Raw genomic sequence first — 20,302 nt, 5'->3', positions numbered from 1 at the left:
ACCCAGGAGGGTCACCCAGCTGGTGCTCAGGACCTAGGGTGTCCAGGCAGCTGGAGCCGGAGCCCTCCTGTACCGCAGAGACCATCAGCATCTGTGAGCTGGCCGTGCAGTGCAACAGCAGCACTCTGAGTCCCTTCCAATGCCCCCATCGTGGCAGCCGGCCCCTGCAACGGGGCAGCGCCCTGCAGGACGGGCATCGTGCTGGGGCGGGGGCACGGGGGCTCACCCAGTGCTTCATTTGTATTGTAAGGGGCACCGGGGCTCAGCCCTGCTGCCTGTTTTCCAGTCTTGGGGGGCCCCCTCTGGATGCTGGTGCCAGTGGGGGAGCCCCTCCATCCTTGGGGAGCAGCCCCCGAGGGCACAGGAGAGGCCAGGCAGCTTCCCCCGCCCCCAGCTGCTGGAATCAGCAGCACAGTGAAAAGGAGCATGGCCCCGCCGCACCTCCGGACCCTGCCAGTGCCGCTTGCTTGGGGGATTATGCAGTGGGCTTCTCAGGGTTAATTTTCACTGGGGTGGGGGTCTACAGAGAATGAAAACAGGGCGGGGCTTAGCTCCTCCTCCCCTTCATTTGCAGGAGACACTTGGGAGGAGGGAGGAGGGAAGGGGAGTGGGGGTCCCACTAGGGGCTGGAAATGGGAGCCAGGCTCCCAGGGCCGCAGGGGGCTGGCGGGAGTTGGGCGGTGGCATCCCCCTGACGGAGGGCCCAGGTTCAAATCCCAGCATGGGCAGAGGGAGGCGGCTGGCCGAGGCCTGGTGCTGCTTGTGGCCAGGCTGCCTGTGTGACCGACCTGGGGTTTGAGAGAGACTCTGGCTGGGCCAGGCAGCAGCTCAGACTAGCCAGCTGGAGCAGTTCCCTCTGCTCTTCGCAGCTAGCTCAGGGGAGAGCCAGCCCAGCAGGGCTGCGGTCTCTGCTCATGAGACTCGCCTCCGCTCTCTGACCAGATCCCACCTGGCCAAGCCTTGAGATCCAGCTTCCTAAAAGCTCGACAACAACTGCTTGGCTGGTGCAAAGCAGTGGCCCGGCCACCGACTGCAGTGGAGCGTCCCCTGTTGCCACCAACTGAGAAGCTGGGTCCTGGCATGGCCAGCATCTGGGAGCCGCGGGACGAGGGAGATGCTAAAGAAGAAGCAGCCGGGCCTAGTGGGGAGGGCACTGGGCTACAAGCAGGATGCCTGGGTTCAATTCCAGGACTGACACTGACCACAGGCAAATCATTTCTCCTCTTTGGGTTTCAGTCTCCCCTCCCACCTGTGTCTATTCAGCCAGGGAGCTCCAGGTCTGGGCAGCGCCTGGCGCGATGGGGCCCTGATCTCGGTTACTCTGGGTCTGGCCAGCGCCCGGAGCGACGGGGCCCTGATCTCGGTTACTCTGGGTCTGGGCAGCGCCCGGCGCGACGGGGCCCTGATCTTGGTTACTCTGAGTCTGGGCAGCGCCCGGTGCGACGGGGCCCTGATCTCGGTTACTCTGGGTCTGGGCAGCGCCCGGAGCGACGGGGCCCTGATCTCGGTTACTCTGGGTCTGGGCAGCGCCCAGTGCGACGGGGCCCTGATCTCGGTTACTCTGGGTCTGGGCAGCGCCTGGTGCGACGGGGCCCTGATCTCGGTCACTCTGTGTCTGGGCAGCGCCCGGCGCGACGGGGCCCTGATCTCGGTTACTCTGGGTCTGGGCAGCGCCCGGCGCGACGGGGCCCTGATCTCGGTTACTCTGGGTCTGGGCAGCGCCCGGAGCGACGGGGCCCTGATCTCGGTTACTCTGGGTCTGGGCAGCGCCCGGAGCGACGGGGCCCTGATCTCGGTTACTCTGGGTCTGGGCTGTGTCCCGGAGCGACAGGGCCCTGATCTCGGTTACTCTGGGTCTGGGCTGGGTCCCGGCGCGACGGGGCCCTGATCTCGGTTACTCTGGGTCTGGGCAGCGCCCGGCGCGACGGGGCCCTGATCTCGGTTACTCTGGGTCTGGGCAGCGCCCGGCGCGACGGGGCCCTGATCTCGGTTACTCTGGGTCTGGGCAGCGCCCGGAGCGACGGGGCCCTGATCTCGGTTACTCTGGGTCTGGGCAGTGCCCGGAGCGACGGGGCCCTGATCTCGGTTACTCTGGGTCTGGGCTGTGTCCCGGAGCGACGGGGCCCTGATCTCGGTTACTCTGGGTCTGGGTAGTGCCTGGCGCGACGGGGCCCTGATCTCGGTTACTCTGGGTCTGGGCAGCGCCCGGTGCGACGGGGCCCTGATCTCAGTCACGGTTTGTGACACCTGATGATAAACCCCTGAACAGAGACATGCAATGGGGTAATTGTTGCTATGCTGCCAAGACCATCCCCTCTGTAACTGGGGCAACTGGCTGAGGGATGGTTGCCATGGTAATAAATGCCATCCTAGGATGGAGCGCTTGGCACAGGAGACTCAGAGCCGGTGGCTGGGTTCGAGGAAGGGCTGGGCAGTTTCATGGGCCTTAGCTACAAACTCCCCAGCTCTCCCGCATGGGGTGTGACCCCACCACTGCTGGGGCCAGGGAGAAATGTGCTTCCTTTCGGCCCCCAACTCCATGCAGAACTGGCAAGCTGCCCAGGTGCAATGTGGGACCATGGGGGCCTGGGCCACTGCCCGGGAATCCAGATTTGAGAGCCTGATGCCCTCAGCAGGGAGGGGAAAATTGCCCGTTCCCTTATTAACCAGAGAGGAGAGCACAATTATTGTACTGAGCAAGAACCCTCTAGGTCGCTGTTAGAAATGAAAGCCCCCAAGGCGCTACATACCCCGAGGAGGGGAAATAAATTAGGGACTGGCCCTTTTGGGATACAGCTTTCAGCCCACCCCACCCGAGCCCCCAAAGGGATTGCACGGCTCCATAGCGGATCCCACCCCAGCCCGAGGCACCACGTGCTCCCCTGTGCTCCGTCATTGGCCTGGGAGCCCTGCGGGGCCGTTTGCAGGGAGGGGATGCTTTGGGTTTTCCAAATCCCCTTGTTTGCACAGTGGTGTCTTGAGCAGGAACCGGACTCGTGGCCTGGAGGCAGATGGTTCTGAGCGGTTATGCACAAAAGCAGAGGCCCCCCGTCACTGGGCGACCTCAGGAGCTGCCCCACCAGCCTCTGAGTGAGGGTGGAGCTGGGTGGCTTGGCCTCCTCGCGGGGGTGGCTTTTGGCCGGCACAGGCCGGGCTGAGGACGTGCCAGTGACTTGATCCCCCTGCCCCCCAGATCAGAAGGCAGCTGTCTAGGAGCTGCCTGCTCTAATCCCACCCTCCAAATCCCACCTGCCCCTCCCGCCTCCCTGGGATTTACCACGCATAAATCCTGAGATTATCCAATCAAATCTAAAGCTCCTTAGGTCCCGGCATGCAGCGCGAGCCCCGTGCCGGATGGCAGCGGTAACACCGTCTGGCTGGTGGGATTCAGGAACCTGATCCGGGGCAAGAGACAGGGAAGGGGCGAGTGGTTGCTCCAGGAGTGAGAGTTGCCAGCAGAATTACAGCCAAGTGTCCCAAGATCAAGTGATCCCGGGGAGGATCCCAGCAGATCCCAGCAGATCACCCTGGATCCTCAGCCCCAGTGAATCTGAACCCAGACCCCAGGCCGCCCTTTGTCTGGAGACATGGTTCAGTGATCGGGGTGAATTGTGGTGGGAATGGGAAGTGGTTAGCGCTGGCCGGGGAAAGGCTTCTGGGTCAGAAGAGCTGTGCAAAATTCCCCTGCCCCAGCTAGGCTGGTGCCTCTCAATCCCGACCCACAGCCCCCTCCTATCCCAGCCCTGCCCCCCCAGCTCTGCCAGTGCCCCTCAATCCCAGCCCGCAGCCCCCTCCTATCCCAGCCCTGTCCCTTCCCAGCTTTGCCAGTGCCCCTCAATCCCGACCCACAGCCCCCTGCTATCCTAGCCCTGCCCCCCCAGCTCTGCCAGTGCCCCTCAATCCTGACCTGCAGCCCCCTGCTATCCCAGCCCTGGGCACCCCACCCACAGCTCTGCTGGTGCCCCTCAATCCTGACTTGCACCAGGGCAGGGAGGGGGCATGCGCTGGTTACAGGAATTGGCTGTCGGGAAAACCCCAGCGCAGCTCCCAGGCCTCACACCACCAGCCAGTGTATAAGTGGAAACGGAGCCGGGAACGAGCCCACGTGGCCCCAGCCCCCATCCCATAGCCGGGGTGGGGGCCAGCCGAGGGGGAGGCAGGAATGGGCTTGGTTTAAGATCCAAGGTCCCCCGATCACAAGCCGGCCGTGCTGGGAGCTGCCTCCCGCCCCGGATCCCACAGAGCTGTGGTGGGAAGGGGTCTCTGAGCCGAGGGGGGGGCTGGCCAGATGCGGGGGGTCAGGAGTTGCACAGGGAGAGGATGTGAGGGGTGGAGGCTGGGGGGCATGTTAGGGAGTGGAAGGGCATCTGGGGTGCAGGATATTTTGGGCCTTGGGCCCCCCCAGAAGCTGCTGGGGTCAGAGGTCAGCAGGGTCAGGCTGTTGGGGAGGGGGTCAAAGCTGCCCCCTCTCCCTGGCCCTATTTCCCCCTAACAAGGGGGTCACCTGCTGCCCCCAAGCTCGGCTGTGGGGGAGAGGAGCAGAGCCCCCTGTTCCCCATTAGATTGAAGGAGCCCAGAACCAGTGATCATGGGAGCTACAGATCCATGTCCATGTCCTAGAGCAGGGGGCTGGGAGCCAGGACTCCTGGGTTCTCTGCCCAGCTCTGAGTGGGGAGTGGGATCCAGTGGTTAGAGCAGGGGGAGCTGGGAGTCAAGAATCCTGGGAGTGGAATATGCTCAAATGAGACCTCCACGTACCTCCGCCCGGGCACAGGGCCCCCCGAGGCCGCCAGCCCTCCCCCCTCAGGGGCCACTCGGGAAGCAGACCTGGCCCCAGACACACGCACAGACTGGCTGGCGTCGCTGCTCCCAGATGTTGCGGGCGAGTTCCCCCCCGAAAGGCCCTCGGCTTTGTTAGCTCAGCCGCCCCCTGTCCCCGGCGCACCTGCCCCGCAGCCCATGTTTACCTGGCAACGAGTCATTATCTGCCTGCTGGTTACCTAGCTACCGGGCTCCTGGTGTCCACGCCCCGCCAGGAACAGAAGGGGCTATTTATAACCCAGCCGGGCACCCACAGCCTCCCCGAAACAAAAGGGAACCTGCCAGTGCCAGGTCCCTTTACCCACCGCTCCCATAGCCTGCGGTGACGGGCACATTTGCCACCCACGGCTCAGCTGAGCCAGAGCTCTGCCTCGCAGGTGGCACCAGGATATGGCAGTTTCTCAGGCAGGGATGCCAACCAGGGGGCCAGCCAGTGCCCAGGTGGGCACTGGAGATGTGGACCCTCCAGCTAGGATGTGGGCTGAGACCCAGCAAACTCGAGTGGAATGACTCAGCAGGACGCTCCTGGTCCCCAGAGCTCAGCCCTGGAGGGTTCCATCTGCTTGCCCACATGTGCAAATGCACACGGATCCCCTGCATGCATGCACGAACACACATGCCTCCCCCGGCACATGCACACGCCTCTCCTGCCCTCCCACAAATGCACTCGCGTGCATGCGCCCTCCCTCACAGACACACACGCCCTGCAGGTGCCAGCACGTGCCTCCGCTCGTACGCAGGCGCAAAGGGACGCAGCATCCCTTTGCATGCGTCTGCCACACACGCAACCCGGCACTTGCGGACACATCCCCACGCCCCCCACGCATACAGGTGCAAATGGTCACACATGTACCCCTGCATGTGTGTGCATCCTTACACGGGCACAGCTTGCTTGCACATGTAGTGGTTATAGAGATCCCCCCCCTGCAAGCCCCTCCTCCCCCAGCCAGCACACAGCCTCTCGCCTATGACACCCAGACCCGGGACCACCTGCCCTGAGAGAGGGGGCGGCGCCAGGCACCCTGACCTGCCTGGGCAACAGCTGCCGGGCCAAGGGCGGGGGAGCTCCTTTAAATCAACCCAAAAGACTGAGAGTGAGACAGGAACAACAAAGCTGGAGCGATGGGGAAAGGGAGAGGATGGAGAAGGGGTGGGGGATGGAAGTGGGGGGGAAACAGCAGAGCAGACCCCTGCAAATGCACACACACACGCACACGCACACACACACACCAGCCTTTACTAGGGAAAAGTCTGGGAGATGCCCCACTGGGATCCTGTGGGTTAGAGGGCAGAGGGGAGGGTCTGGACTCCAGGGTTCTATTTCTAGCTCTGGGAGGGGAGTGTGGTCTAGTGGGTAAAGCAGAGGCGCTGGGAGGCAGGACTCCTGGGTTCTGTCCCCAGCTCTGGGAGTGGAGTGAGATGGAGGAATTACAGATGGAGGGAACGGGAGCCAGGACTCCTGGGTTCTACTCTGTTTCTGGCAGGTGAATGGCATCTAATGGTTAGAGTGGGGAGCTGGGAGTCAGGACTCCTGGGTTTTCTTCCCAGGGAAGGGAGAGGCGTCTAGTGGTTAGGGCGAGGTGTGAGTGTGTGTGTGTGTGTGGAGTGGAGGGGGCTGGGTCCAAATCTGTTCCATGGCTCTAAGCACATTATGCAGATGCCACCTTGACCCCCAGCATTGTCCCGGATTCCTCCTCACTTGGTATTTCACAACCCCCCCGCCAGGGTCTGGGCCTCCCTCCCCACCCCCACAATAAGCTGGGGTCTGCGGGGAGTTAGCAACCCAGAAGCCTAGTGCATGGAGCCTAGAACGTGGGGTCTAGAGATGAGCAGTGACTCCAGGGTCTGTCCCCACACTGGGGTCGTCATTCACACCTGTGCAAAGCAGGTGTCCCGTTGCTCCCAATGTGCGGGGGGGGGGGAACGACATTTGGGCTGGGCACTGTTTTACACCCTCTTTGCACAATCGAAATGATGACACACAGTCACCCCAGGGTTCCGTACGCACACCTGCTAGCAATGCTACGCACTAACCCCCCCATGTTCACCAAGACACACCCAGTGAATCCAATCCCTTCCAGACACAGAAAACACGGACGCGCACACACACAGAGCAACCATAAGATGTAAGCAAAAGACACACAGACGCTAAAAAGACGCATGTGATTGCATGCCACGTGCCCTGATTCCCCATCGCCCTGCACCAGGCCCAGGCACTTACCCCAAATGGGTGTAACACATGGCGTTTCATGCCTACTTTGCACAGGTGCTAACACACTGGGCAGGGCAGTGTTGACTTAAAGTGTGTTATAAACACGAGTGTCTACACACAGATACACATGGATGGGATCACGTTGGCACACAGCTAAAAGCTACAGAGAACCGTGTCCACGCCCCTCACACACACACACACACACGGAAACACACACCCAAAGGCTGCACTCCCAGCTCCATGGCTACACACTCCAATCCCAATCAGACACAGGCGCACGCAGCAATCCACCGGCACATAAAGGGCCAGGGAAGCAAAGCAGGTGGCGAAAGGGGGCAGAAAAAACAGAATAAAGGGAATCTCTGGAGACAAAGCCCCCGCTCTGCAGCATCTGCTCCCAACATTCAGAAGGGAGGAGGTGAGAAACAAAAAGTATCTGGCCCCACTCCCTCCCCAGGCAAAATACACTTGGATTCTGTGTTTGTGTGGCGGGGAGGATCATGGGAAGCTGGTGGTGGGGGAAGACAAGCAGGAGATGTCGCCCTCTCTTTCGAGCGTGGCACAATGGGGTGGGAAGATGTGGAGGGAGCAAATCTGCCCCCGGTGGAGCTGGTGTCTTGGTGGGAGATGCTATGGTTGCTATGGGGATTGCTATGGGTTGCTATGGGGATGCCAGGAAGCCGCTCTCCTCCCAGCCTGGCGCCGTGGTTCCATCAGGCTTGTTTTTCCCACCTGGAGGCACGGAGGGGCGTTATTATTTGCCCTTGTTGTTCTCTGAGAGACGGGAGACCTTCCCCAGCCGTGCCGTGCCCTCCCGCCCTGGGCATCCTGGGCACTTCCTCAGCCAGCTCCTGCTTCCCTGCCAGTCCCCGCTGCAGGGCATTGCTCTCAGGCAGGGCTGGGGTCCCCGGCTCGCCACCCCCCATTCACGGAAGGGAGGAAATCTCAAGTCACACTCTGTATGGAAACCACCCCCCTCCTGGACATGGGGAGCCAGATTGGGGGGTCAGGCCTCCAGGGCGGGAGACCTTCAGCCTTTGTGACTTTCCATCAATAAGCCAAGGCAACGTGGCCTGCTCAGCTGAGGTCCCGGACCCGGCTGTAGACAGGCCAAGCCCCTTCACCATCGGGGAGTCCAAAGGAAGTCGGGGCTCTGCTCACCGCCTGCCTGGGGCTGGGGAGGGTCCCAGACAGCTCCCTGGTTTCCCCAGGAGAGGGCAGTCCCTAGAAGGGTCGGCATCACACCCAGGGGAGGATCGAAAGCCCTGGGGCAAACTAGGCCTCAGTTCTGTCTTTGCCAGGCCTCCACCCCTGGCATATTGGCGCCTGGCCCAGCCTTTAGTGCACGGATCTCCAGGCCGCTCTGGGGGGTAGGGCAGGGCTGTTCCCCCATTGTGCACAAGGGAGTGGTGGCTGAGAGGCCCAGATCCTCATTGATGTTTAGGATCAAACTGCCATCCAGAGGCCCTAACAAAGAGAGAGCGTCTGGGCCCCAATGGCTTAAAGCCCCTGGGACCGCATCTGTGGGGTGGCCGGCAGGACCAGTGGCAGATGTGGGGCAGTGGTGGGGAGTTAGACACCTCAAGACCTTTGAAGGTCGGGGCCCTGGGGACATGCACCAGGCAGTGTGAGATTCAGGCCCCACGGCCTCTGAGGTGTCTGACTGTGTTGATATCTGAGTCACCCTGGGCCAGACACTCGGACTGGGAGACACCAGGCTAAAGATCTCTCCTGCAAGGACCCGCCAGAGCCCCCAAGAGCTCAGCCCTGCCAAGGACCCCCGAGCATTGGATCCCCAGGGAGCTGGAGGAAGGAGGGGGACAAGCAGCAGCCCCAAAGGTTACCGCGGGAGGGAGCATGAGACTAGGCCGGAAAATGGAAATCCTGAGCAGTGCAGGGCACCTTCCTCTACCACGGATGCCTTTGAGGGGGCCCCTTGGTGGATCAGCCAGGTCCCCGGTGTCTTTACCTCCCACTCGCTCCCTGGACACCCCAGGGAAACAGCAAGTCCCGCAGGCTAGGCCTGTTTGGCAGGGAAGACAGGACACGTATGGCTACAGGACACGGAGGCGTGGCGCTCCCATTTGACAGCTGTCATATCAAAGTGATTGAGATCTGCCAATCCTGCCAGCCCGCTCCTCGGCGCGCATTTGCGTGTGGTCCATCAGCAGCAAATTTCCCATCAGTCAGAATCCTGACGCATTTCCAGACGTGCCTGGCCTGGGCGCGTCGGCTTGCCAGGGCCCTGGCACACCAAGCTCACCGGGGGGCAGGGGGAACCCCCCCAAGCCGCTCCCCGTACCGGGAGTCAGGATAGTCTTAGCTCTGGAAGAAGAGTGTGATACAGCTAGGCAGGGAAGCGGGAGTCCAGGACTCCTGGGTCCTATACGATCCCTGGACTACTTCTGTGCCTGGGACCACACACAGGACTTTGCTCTCTACAGCTGCCAGCCCGGCACCCAAAATGCTCCAAAGCCCATTCAAAGTGACTGGCAGAGCCCCAGGGCACAGATGCCTGCCTGGCACCATGACAGCAAACCACCGGCCGGCACCCTGAAACTCCCGGCTGGCGACGCGCGGCCCTTTGAGGAAATCAAGGGAGCCAGCCCCAAACTGCCTTTCCGTCAAGATTCAGGAGCTGGGAGCGAGTCACCTTGGGCGGAGGGCAACATGGGGGAGAGGCGGCGGCATGATCAGAGCTCCGACGACGCTGGCAGGCGACCAATGCCCGTGGGTGGAAGGGTGTGTATCTGTCACCCCCCTCTCCTCCCATGGTCCCTTCCCTCCACCCGCCTCGTCTGAGCCAGGCAGAGCTGTGCCCCCATGGAAAATCACCCTCCTTTCCTCTCCCCACGCCAGTGACAGGGCCCAAACCGCCAGCCCAGACTCCAATCAAACCCGTATCAGGCGCGTGCTGGGAGCTCACCGAGGAGATTTTATGGAGAGGGCCATCTGGTTATCGCAAATGCTAACGAACTGGGGGTGGGGGGGGGGACATGACACACACAATAAAACCAGCGCTGGAGGTTTGCTGACGTTTGGGCAGCTGGAGCCAGAGATAACAGAGACTCCCCTGTCCGACTCCCTCCCCCCACCCCCGCCCTCCTTTATCGCCCTGCAGGGACTCACCCCTGGGAGCGTTTTCTGCTCATGCAGCGCACTCTGTGCCTTGAGGGCCGATTCCCGGGCGCAGTAGGTCAGGAACGCACATCCTGCAGGAGAGAGAAAGCAGAGGGGAAGGGTCACGGGCGCCTCGGATCCCTGCCCCCCAACATGATGGATCCCCCCAATCTCCCCCAGTTTAAGGGGCTCCTGGGACACAGGGACAGTAGTGAGGGGGTGCCGGGCTCCTCGGGCCAAAGGGGGAACCGTGAACCCAGCTTCCCAGGCTTGGAGATGGGGGGCTGGGACCGAACCAAGCCCACCTGTGACAGCGAGGCTAGCAAGGCCCATGCCTGCCCCATGTCTCCTCCTTTGGATTGGCTCAATACAGTGCATCTGCCTGGGGAGGGGGAGGGGGATTTTCCCGGGGGGGTTGGAAGGGAAGGGGGAAACAAAGGGGACATTCGGGAGATCTAGGATCAGTTCCCAGTTCTGCCACTGACTCCTGCATGCCCCTGGGCAAGTCTCTTCGGGCCAGATCCACAAAGGGAATTAGTGCCTAACTCCCATTGGTGTCCATGGGAGTTAGGTGCCTAATTCCCTTTGAGGATCTGGGCCTTTGGCTCTCTGAGCCTCAATACGCACAAAGGGGCTAACACGCGTTCTTGTCTGTTTTGACTGCAAACTCTCCGGGGCAGGGGCGGCCTCCCACTCTGTTTGCACAGCCCCTGGCGCATTGGGGCCTGGACTCGCTGGGGCTGCTACTTGCACTGCAGATGATACCGGCCCGAGAGCTACAGAGCAAGGGGCTGACAGAGGAAGCAACTGAAAGGGACAAGGGGAAAAGAGCGATGTCAGGGGGCCCATCAGAACGCAGTAAGCAACGGACATGAATACTAGAGAGTCTGGGGAACCCTCCTCGGGTGCCTTGAAATGAAAGCCAGCCTCTTCCCTATGGAGTTTACATAGCACATTTCCCCAGTCACCACCCTTCTGCTGTCCATTTTTATCCTTATTTCACAACAGAGAACACCCCGACTTTTGCTCTCCACCCTACTGCAGCTGCTATCGCAGTAGTGGATGGTCTCCCTCAAAGGCCCAGCTCCTGGATTCATGTGACTAGAGGAGAATCTTAGCTTCCATTTAAAACAAAAATCCCTGTAAGTTTCTAGCTCTCCTGGTTACAGCGGGTAACTTGAAAATGTGAGCCGGGGGCATCTGAAGAGCCAGGAGACAAAGAACATAAGAACGGTCATACTGGGTCAGACCAACAGTCCATCTAGCCCAGTGTCCTGTCTTCCAACAGGGGCCAATGCCAGGTGCACCAGAGGGAATGAACAGAACAGGGAATCATCCAGAGATCCTGTCACCCAATCCCAGCTTCTGGCAAACACAGACTAGGGACACCATCCCTGGCCATCCTGGCTAATAGCCATGAACGTATCTAGTTCTTTTTTGAACCCTGTCTTGGCCTTCACAACATCCCCTGGCAAGGAGTTCCACAGATTGACTGTGCGCTGTGTGAAGAAATACTCCCTTTTGTTTGTTTTAAACCTGCTGCCTAGTAATTTCATTGGGGGACCCCTAGTTCTTGTGTTATGAGAAGGCATAAACAACACTTCCTTATTTACTTTCTCCGCACCCGTCATGATTTTATAGACCTCTGTCATATCCCCCCTTAGCTGTCACTTTTCCAAGCTGAAAAGTCCCAGTCTTATTAATCTCTCCGCATACGGAAGCCGTTCCATACCCCTCACAATTTTTGTTGCCCTTTTCTGAACCTTTTCCAATAGATCTTTTTTGAGATGGGGCGACCACATCTGCACACGGTATTCAAGATGTGGGTTTATCAGGGATTTATAGAGAGGCAACATGGTATTTTCTGTCCTATTATCTATCCCTTCCCTAATGATTCCTAACTTTCTGTTCACTTTTTGGACTGCTGCTGCACATTGAGCGGATGGTTTCAGAGAACTATCCACAATGACTCCAAGATCTCCTTCTTGAGCGGTAACAGCTAATTCAGACCCCATCATTTTGTATGCAGAGTTGGGATTATGTTTTCCAATGTGCATTACTTGGCATTTATCAACATTGAATTTCATCTGCCATTTTGTTGCCCAGTCACTCAGTTTCGTGAGATCCTTTGTAACGCTCCATAGTCTGCTTTGGCCTTAACTGTCTCGAGTAGTTTTGTATCACCCGCAACCAAGCCCCCACATTTATCATTTTCCAAACAAATCTCCTGATTTTGAAGCCGATCTCTTGACTTCTCGAGGTCCGACTCGTGCATTTTGCCGGCTCGGGGTTGCAATACTGCTGCTGACCACAGCGCCTAGAACCCCAAAGACATTGAGGTGCCTCACTCCCATGGACGAGGTGGGTCGAGGTTGGGGAAAGCGAGCTGTGAGCATTTGGATAGCAGGGTTGATGTTAAGATGCTGATCCAGGACTCAAAGCATCTGGCCTCACTTCTGAGCTCTGCCACAGACTTACAGAGTGACCTGGGGCAAGTCACGCCAGGCCAGATTTGATGGCGTCGGGACGACCAACTGAGGCCAGTCTTCCAAGCGCTCGGCTCACTTGAAGGGCTCCAGTTGCCCAAAGGGCTCAGCAGCTGGCAGCTCCTAACTTGGCAACGGTGATGATTGGTTCTTGGTATCGCCCCAGCGTCTAGTAGCCCTGGTTCTGGGCCACGACCCCCTGGCGCTAGGCGCTGGACAGAACACAGAAAAGGAGCTAACGCCTGCCCCCAAGGGCCCAGTCCGCTCAGCCGGTTTGAAAAGCCGTCCCCGGCTGTGGGTGCTGAACCTCGCTGAAAACTGGGCCATTTCCCTCTCTGGGCTCCCTGCCAGGAGCGCGACCAGGGACTCAGAAACTGCGGGCCCAGGGGACTGAATGATTGTGCCAGGCTCCATCAGCCTAGTGTGTGGGCACCTCACAATCTTTACCATACTTATCCTTACAGCCCCCCGCCCCCGGTGAGCCAGGGCAGGGTTCTTATCCCCACTGTACAGCTGGGGAAACCGAGGGAGTCTGCAGCATTGCGGGGAGGCCAGGCTAGGGTCTCACCCTGACCGCTGGCCCATCGCGCTCTATAATTACCCTGGCTTCTCGGCGCCTACCAGAGCTGTGGGCCATTCGACTTGTCAATGGAAAACAAGTTGACTGCTATCAACAAACTCAGCCCCCTCCAGTCCCAGAGTGTCAGAATCACGGGGCCTTGCGGCCCCCCCAGGAGATAAACAGAGACAGCTTCATGGTTGATTTAACCCCCGATGGAACCAAAAGCCCAAGGCGGCCTCAGAGGCTGAGCCTATGTTTTGGGCAGACAGGGATCACCGTGGGCATCGCCAGTCTCCTGCCATTGACCGGAGCTTCAGTGGAAAGCAGCAAACGCCAGGGTTCCAGAGCAAATTCTACTCTGAGAGGCAACGGTTGTGAATCCGGAGTCACACCACTGGCGTAAGGGGCCACGCCGCTGACTTTAGTGGAGTCGCTCTGGATTTACACCGGAACTGAGCTCAGAGTCTGGCCCGGGTGCCACTGAGTCCAGTGATGTCCCTCTGGGTGGATCAGAAGCGCACTGGAGTCACTCCCGATTTAACTGAGAGCAGGGCTGGGGCCTGGCAAATGGGGGCTGGGGAGATTAAAATAGGATCAGCCCCAGGGCCCCCCCAGCCCAGATCACAGCCCCACCCCCGATAGCCCTCCCTCTCCAGTGCAGCCTCCCCCCGCAGTAATCACTCCAGCCATCCAACCTGGCCCTTTGTCCTAACGCCTCCAAGTAGGATATTAATGTCTGTGCCCGCCTGGCTGTCTACCTGATTCTCACAGCACGTGGCGCAGTCGGGACACATCTAATAAGTGGAAATCTGGGCTGGCTGTTCTCAAACCCACCTTGCAGACATGAGGGTAATCCGGCACCTGTGCACACCTCCCCCTTGCTGACGCAGGGGGCAGGGGTCGCAAGCCCCAGACCCTCCTGGTAATCCCTGTGCTAGTCCCTTCTTCCTGTTGATATCAGAGCATTCTGTACGCCTGCATCCCCCCAAGATCCCTGCAGTGCTGACCTTTTTCATGGGGTGTGGAGGGGAACTGAGGCACAGAGCTGGGACATGTCTTGGCCCAAGGATTTTGTTTACACAGCAAAGAAAACCAAAGCGAGTCAGTGGAAGGGCTGGAAACAGTACCCAGCCCTCCCCTGCTTTAACCACTAGATCCCACTTCCCTTCCAGAGCTGGGACAGTGGAACCCCAGCGATCTGACTCCCAGGCCCTCTGCTTTAACCACTTGTCTGCATGGCCTCCAGAGGAGCACGGCTCCCACCAAGGAGAGATGCAGCAGGAACCCCCAGCAGGTAGAGCAATGAAATCCCCCTCTCAAGGGAGAACAGGGTGTCCTGCATTATACCTAGGGTGACCAGACAGCAAGTGTGAAAAATCGGGATGGGGGTGGGGGTAATAGGAGCCTATATAAGTAACAGACCCAAAAATCAGGGCTGTCCCTATACAATTGGGACATCTGGTCACCCTAATTATATCCAACTCTGATAAACCCTCTCAGCTCCTGGGGGTGCAGGGAAGATGGTGTGTCCAGGGCGGATGGGAGCTTCCAGGCCTGTGATGAACTGGGTAGAGACCTGGCTGGGTTCTGGGAATAGGGCAGCAGATCCAGGGCACATCCCCTGTCAGTTACCATCTGCAGGCCAAGCCGGGGTGGGGGTCGGGGTGGGAGGACAGAGGAAGTGCTGACAGCTGTCAGAATCAGGTGGCTTGCATGCAATGAGTCTGGCAGGACTCAGCCCAGTTCCTGAGGAGATTAGGCATCTGCAGCACAACCCCTCCTCTGCAGCCTGCCCGCCGTTACCTACAGCCCCTGCGCAGGGCTGGAATAGAAACAAAGAACAGCAACAGGTGGGCTAATGGGCCTTGTCATCCCTGACTACGAGTTCAACTCACTCGGCAATAACACACACACACACACACACGCTCTCTCTCTCTCCCCTTGCTCTTCGGGCTCAGTGCAACACACCTAATAAACACAAATGTCTTTCAGAAGCTCCTTTCCACCCCGGCTTGATCCACTTAACATTTTCCACTGGCAATAAAAGGAAAAAAAAAAAGAAAGCTAAAAATATCTACCCCGCCCAGCGAGCGTGAGTCGTCACAAAGGCACAGCAAAGGAGGAGGCCGGACGTTACTAAACAAACCCCAGGTTTTGCGATCGCTCGGGCATAAGCCCAGAGTCTGAGATTTTAAGGCAGGGGCCGTTAGGATCAGCTGGTCGGATCTCCAGCCAAAGAGCCTCCCCCAGCCCATAACTGGGATCAAGCCCATAACTTCTGGTCGAGCTACAGCTCGGCTTTTAGACAGCCAGCCGGTCTTGAGTTAAAAGCCTTCCCGTGAGGGAGAAGCCACCTCATCCCAAGAGAGCTGTCCCAGTGGTTAATCACCCTCCCTGCTAAGCATGTGCACCTTATTTCTAGGCTGTTGGTCTGGCTTCACCTGCCAGCCGCTCCCTTTGGGGTGGCCTTTCGCTGCTAGATTAAAGAGCCGCCTACTCTAAAAACCACCTAGATCCTGATCACGCCTCCCCCTTCACCTTCTCTTGGACAACTCCATAGCCTGAGCTTCTCCAGTCTCTCCCGCTGGCGGGGGTTCCAGACCCTGGGTTATTCCTGTAGCTCTGGTCTGAATCCTCCCCAAAGACACTACAGGCCTGGGGGGGCTGGGTCAGGTTACCGGGACACCTAAATCAGGGCCGGTTTCCCCAGGGTGCTCAGCAGCTATGCTGAGTTTTGCTCTTGTGACAGTCTGGCCCGTCGCTTAGACGCCCGAATGGGAACCGAGCTCTTCTGAAAGTCTGCGGGAGAGGGTTGCTCGGAAAGCCGGCCCTTTGAGCCGGGACTGCAAGCCATTTGGGGAACGTGAATTAATTCACCCAGCCATTTGGTGTTTGTCTCATCCTCATGTGACAGAAGGGGAAACTGAGGCACAGAAAGGGCCCTGACTTGCCCAAAGTCATGCTGGGCAAAAGCAGCCGAGCTGGGAACAGAACCCAGGAGTCCTGATTCCCAGTCCTCTGCTCTAGACGTCCCCCCAGATCCAAGAACAGAACCCAGGCGCCCTGACTCCCAGTCCCCTGCTGTAACCACTAGACACCACTCTCTCTTTTTATAAGAGCCACCTCCCTTCTTTCTTCTCACTCCCCCCATCAGCTCAGTCTCTCCCTGAACTAGCTGCTAGCGAGCTCAGAGCAAGCGATGAGCGTGCGGGTCACGGTGCAGGAGCGTGTGCCAGGCACTCGTGTGAATGGCCTTGACTCGAGCTGCACATGGTGCTCAGGGAGGGCCTGGGGAGACCGGCTCTGTGAAATATTCATGAGCAAAATACCCTCTTTTTCTTCCTAGCTAGAGAGTAACTGTCGGTCCCTGCCAGCAAGAGCGCTGTGGAGGGCAGTGAGGTGGAAAAGCAGTTTGGCTCCAGCCGGCCCTCCCGGAGGTGTCCCATTGCCAGCAGCCAGAGGAGTCGGTTCTCTCGCAGCCGCTCCTGGTGGAAGCCAGGCACACGGCGGGGCCCGATCCTCAGCTGGGGTGGCACCAGCAGTGCCCCCTTATCGCCTTGCACGCCCGTGCGCACCAGCTGGGGAGCTGACCCTGCCAATGCACCAGTCTCCCCTGCTCCGGGGTGGAACCGGGGTGCGCGTGTGTTGCTCCAATCCCCTGCTTGTGCTGCCCAGCTGTAGCCATCTGATCCCCAGTCTCCCCTCCCCTAAGCCCTTCCCAGACCTCCCTGGATCCAGTCTTACACCCACCCCCTTATAGGGAAGCCATATCCCCCTTGTACGGATGGGGAAACTGAGGCACGGGGTGAGTACGGGCCGGATCCTAATCCCCCGACTCATGCCTGCAGCCCAAGTCACCCCTCTGAGATTGGTGGGCGGCTCCCGGAGGAAGGATTGACTCAGGATGCAGCAGCCCATTCCTTGGCCAAGGAGGCAAAGCCAGACATTGCAGCCAGACCTCCTGCATCCCAGCGCTGCTGCCTTAGCCCCAAGGCCATTCTCCCTCCGCCCATCCCCCCGGGACTGCTGTCCTGAGAAGCCCTCCTCCTGCACCAGCTAGCCCAGGGAGGTGTCCCAGCCCAGGGACCACAGAAGCCTGCCCCTGTCTTGCTAACAACCCACTAGAAACCTCCTTGGGACAGGGCCTAGGGGTCACCATGGGGGGGCTGAACCCAGAGGCCGCCAGCACGAGTAGGGCCCCGCCTCCACTGCTGGAGCCGAAAGACGCTCCCTGGCAGGTAGCAATAGCAGACTCTTATCCTGTGTGGGAACGTGAGGAACACCTGCCGAGCCATTTACACCTGGATCCCAACCAGGGCAGGCTGTCCCGCCCCTGATTCCAGAGCTGGGTTCCAGGATCTGCCAGCCCCTCCGCCCCTCCCTGGGGCCAGGGTACACAGAGCCAAGAGAAATCCACCCCCAGGCACCAGGCCTGGCCCAAGACCTGGGCCCTAGTCGAGCCAGGGGCTTGGGCAGGCCCAGCGGTGAGCACACAGTGCCACGGAGCCACCAGCTCTGTGACTGGGCCCTGTGGCTGGGTGCGTCCTGCTCTGGGGAAGGTCATTAAGGGCTTGCACAGGGAAGGGGTGGTGGCCATCTCCCAGGCTGCTGGTCAGTGTTGCCCCTTGTGGAGACAGAACTCTGCGGGGGTGGGGGGGGAATCCTGCCCTGGCCAGATGGCGCAGAGTGTGCAGAGCCCCCATCACCTTCCTACATGGGAGCCCCCAGAGGTGTGGGCCTGGGAGAGCTTCCCCCGTGGCATGGCTCCGTGCCAGGGGGAAAGGGCCAGGCCCCTGGTTTGACAGTTGTGACCAAGCAGAGGGTAAAACCCTCTCTACTCAGGCTTGATTGTTCAGGGGAAAAGGGCATCGCACCTCGTTATCCCGCAGTAACGACCCCAGCCTGGCCCTGTACAGGACTCTGGGTGCCCCAGCGCACAGCGGTATCTTCAGCCGGGGGCTGCCCAGGGCAGATCTGCCAGGGCCTAGCCAAGGAGGATCCCTTCTGCCTTAGCTCCTGAGCTAACTTCCTCCCAGCAGCAATGGCAGCCGAATCCCAGAGCATGAATCCGGGTTCATCCTACGCTCCACCCGGGGCCCAATCCAACGTGGGTGCTGAGCACTCTCAGCGCTCCCGGAAGTCACGGTGTTCAGCATGGCACAGGATTGAACCCTCAGTGCCTGGCTCAGTGTGTCAGCGGTCGGGCCGGGTGCTGAGCCCTTTGGCAAAGCTGGTGCCAGAAGTGGGTACTGGGCAACTGGAAATCTGCCCTGTAATCCGGCCAATAGTGTCCAAGCCAAAACCCACTGAAGTCAATGGGAGTATAAGGATGCTGAGGACATCGCAGGCCTGGGACCTACGCATGTATTTGGGTCAAGCCTTTAACGATGACATCTTATATCCACTCAATTTGCAGCCCTTTGCTTGACCAGCCGCCCCTCCCGCCTCCATCCTCTGAAGAGATGAGCATTGATTGGGGTTAAAATCATTCCCTGGTTTTTTTGAAGTCCCCTTTTGAGAAACTGAGTTCCCCCCCTCGGGTTTTTGGCCCTAAATCCGGAGCGGGAGCAGTACCAAAACACGATCGTTAAAAAAATAATAATCAAACGCATTTATCGTTCCGCCTCAAAACGGCTTCAGCTGGGCCGCCTGGATCAGATTCCACTGCCGCTGGAAAGCAGGATTTCTCTCTTCCCTTCCCCGGCCATTTCAATGTACGCGGACAACAAAACCTCAGCCCAGCCCAGCAGCTGGGGTTACAGCAAAGCTTCCCAACCGCCCGGCCTATCATTATTTTGATCCTGCAAACTCCTGACTAGCTGGCGCAGTGCTGGCTAGCCCCTGGGCTTCCCTGGCACTGCTCGTCTCAGGAAGTGCTACACCTGGTTAGGTGGACTGGGCCTTAGCTGGCGTAAACTCTGTGGAGACATGACTTTCTGCTTTCATCCCAAAGCACCTCGCGCTGTCATTGCTACAGAAACAAAGAAGGGTCTAGTCCCGTGGCTCTCAACCTTTGCAGGCGACTGTACCCCGTTCCGGGGTCTGATTTGTCTCGTGTACCCCCACGTTTCACCTCACTTAAAAATGGCTTGCTTACATAACCAGGCATAAAAATACAGGCATGTCACAGCCCCGCTAGTACCCAGCAATGGCTGACTTTCTCCTTTTTTACCATAGAATTCTAAAATAAAGCAATCGGAATATAAATACAGTACTTACATTTCAGGGTCAAGAATACAGAGCCGTATAAACGAGTCACTGTCTGTATGACATTTTAGTTGGTACTAGTTGGGCTTTTTATGTCGCCTGTTGTAAAACTAGGCAAATGTCTAGATGAGTTGATGTCCCCCACCCGGGAAGAGCGCTGAGTACTCCTGGTTGAGAACCACTGATCTAGTCCAAAGGGGCTCCTCTCGGTGCTGGTGATTGGAGTCAGAAACTCTTCATATTCGCATTGGCTCCCTCTCCTCCCAAAGACGCTCCATTTTGATTCCCTGCATTTGTCAGCTTGGCCAACCCCAGCGGCGTATCTCAGCCCCCCCCCCCACCCCGAGTTTCACTTGCGCTGGCGAGCCAGGGAAAACAACCAACGCTGAATTTGTGTCACATTAGCTCGGTTCCACCCTGCTACATCTTCCCCCGCCCGCCGGGACTGCCTGGAAATGGAAGCTTCTTTCACACCTTGAATAATTTAAACATTGTTGTTACGTAAGGAGGTTTGGCTGGTTTTTAAAGCACAAAACTCTTGTCCTGGAGCATTCTCTGTTTTGCGGCTTGCATGTAAATCATTTGCATTTGTGTTTGATAAAATAATTGGTCGCACCTAAGGGGACCCGCTTGCTTTAGTGAAAATCTGAGCGATTGTTTATCTGTGGTTTGTTTGTAACATTCAAACCTTCCTGCCTTCCAGTCCTATCACCACTCTCATTCTCAGGGTTAGAACTGAAGTTTTAAACCCATAGAAGACTCAAGAGCCAGCTCTGAAGTCAGAGCCTGGTTGTTATTGTTGATGTTTTCCACATGTACCAGCTATAAAAATATGCTAAGGGCCAGATTCTCAGCTGAGCTGAATGGGCATAGCATCTAGTGAAGTCAGCGGGG

General features: G+C 58.6%; 1 protein-coding gene across 3 annotated transcripts in view; it reads right to left on the bottom strand.

The window, feature by feature from the left end:
• CELF3 (CUGBP Elav-like family member 3) overlaps window positions 1–20,302 on the bottom strand; it is a 55,418-nt gene that overhangs the window by 14,353 nt on the left and 20,763 nt on the right. For 2 of the 3 annotated variants that reach the window (XM_039512874.1, XM_039512873.1), the window contains exon 4: window positions 10,163–10,245. In XM_039512874.1, coding sequence (XP_039368808.1) covers window positions 10,163–10,245 — 83 coding nt within the window. Of the gene's footprint in view, window positions 1–10,162; window positions 10,246–19,420; window positions 19,687–20,302 lie in introns of those variants that run through there. The other variant, XM_039512876.1, reaches the window with a different exon arrangement.

The sequence above is a fragment of the Mauremys reevesii genome, linkage group 24, assembly GCF_016161935.1.
Source record: "Mauremys reevesii isolate NIE-2019 linkage group 24, ASM1616193v1, whole genome shotgun sequence".
Lineage (NCBI taxonomy): Eukaryota > Metazoa > Chordata > Testudines > Geoemydidae > Mauremys > Mauremys reevesii.
The sequence above is the reverse complement of the archived record's forward strand: the minus strand, read 5'-3'. Positions and strand labels throughout refer to the sequence as shown.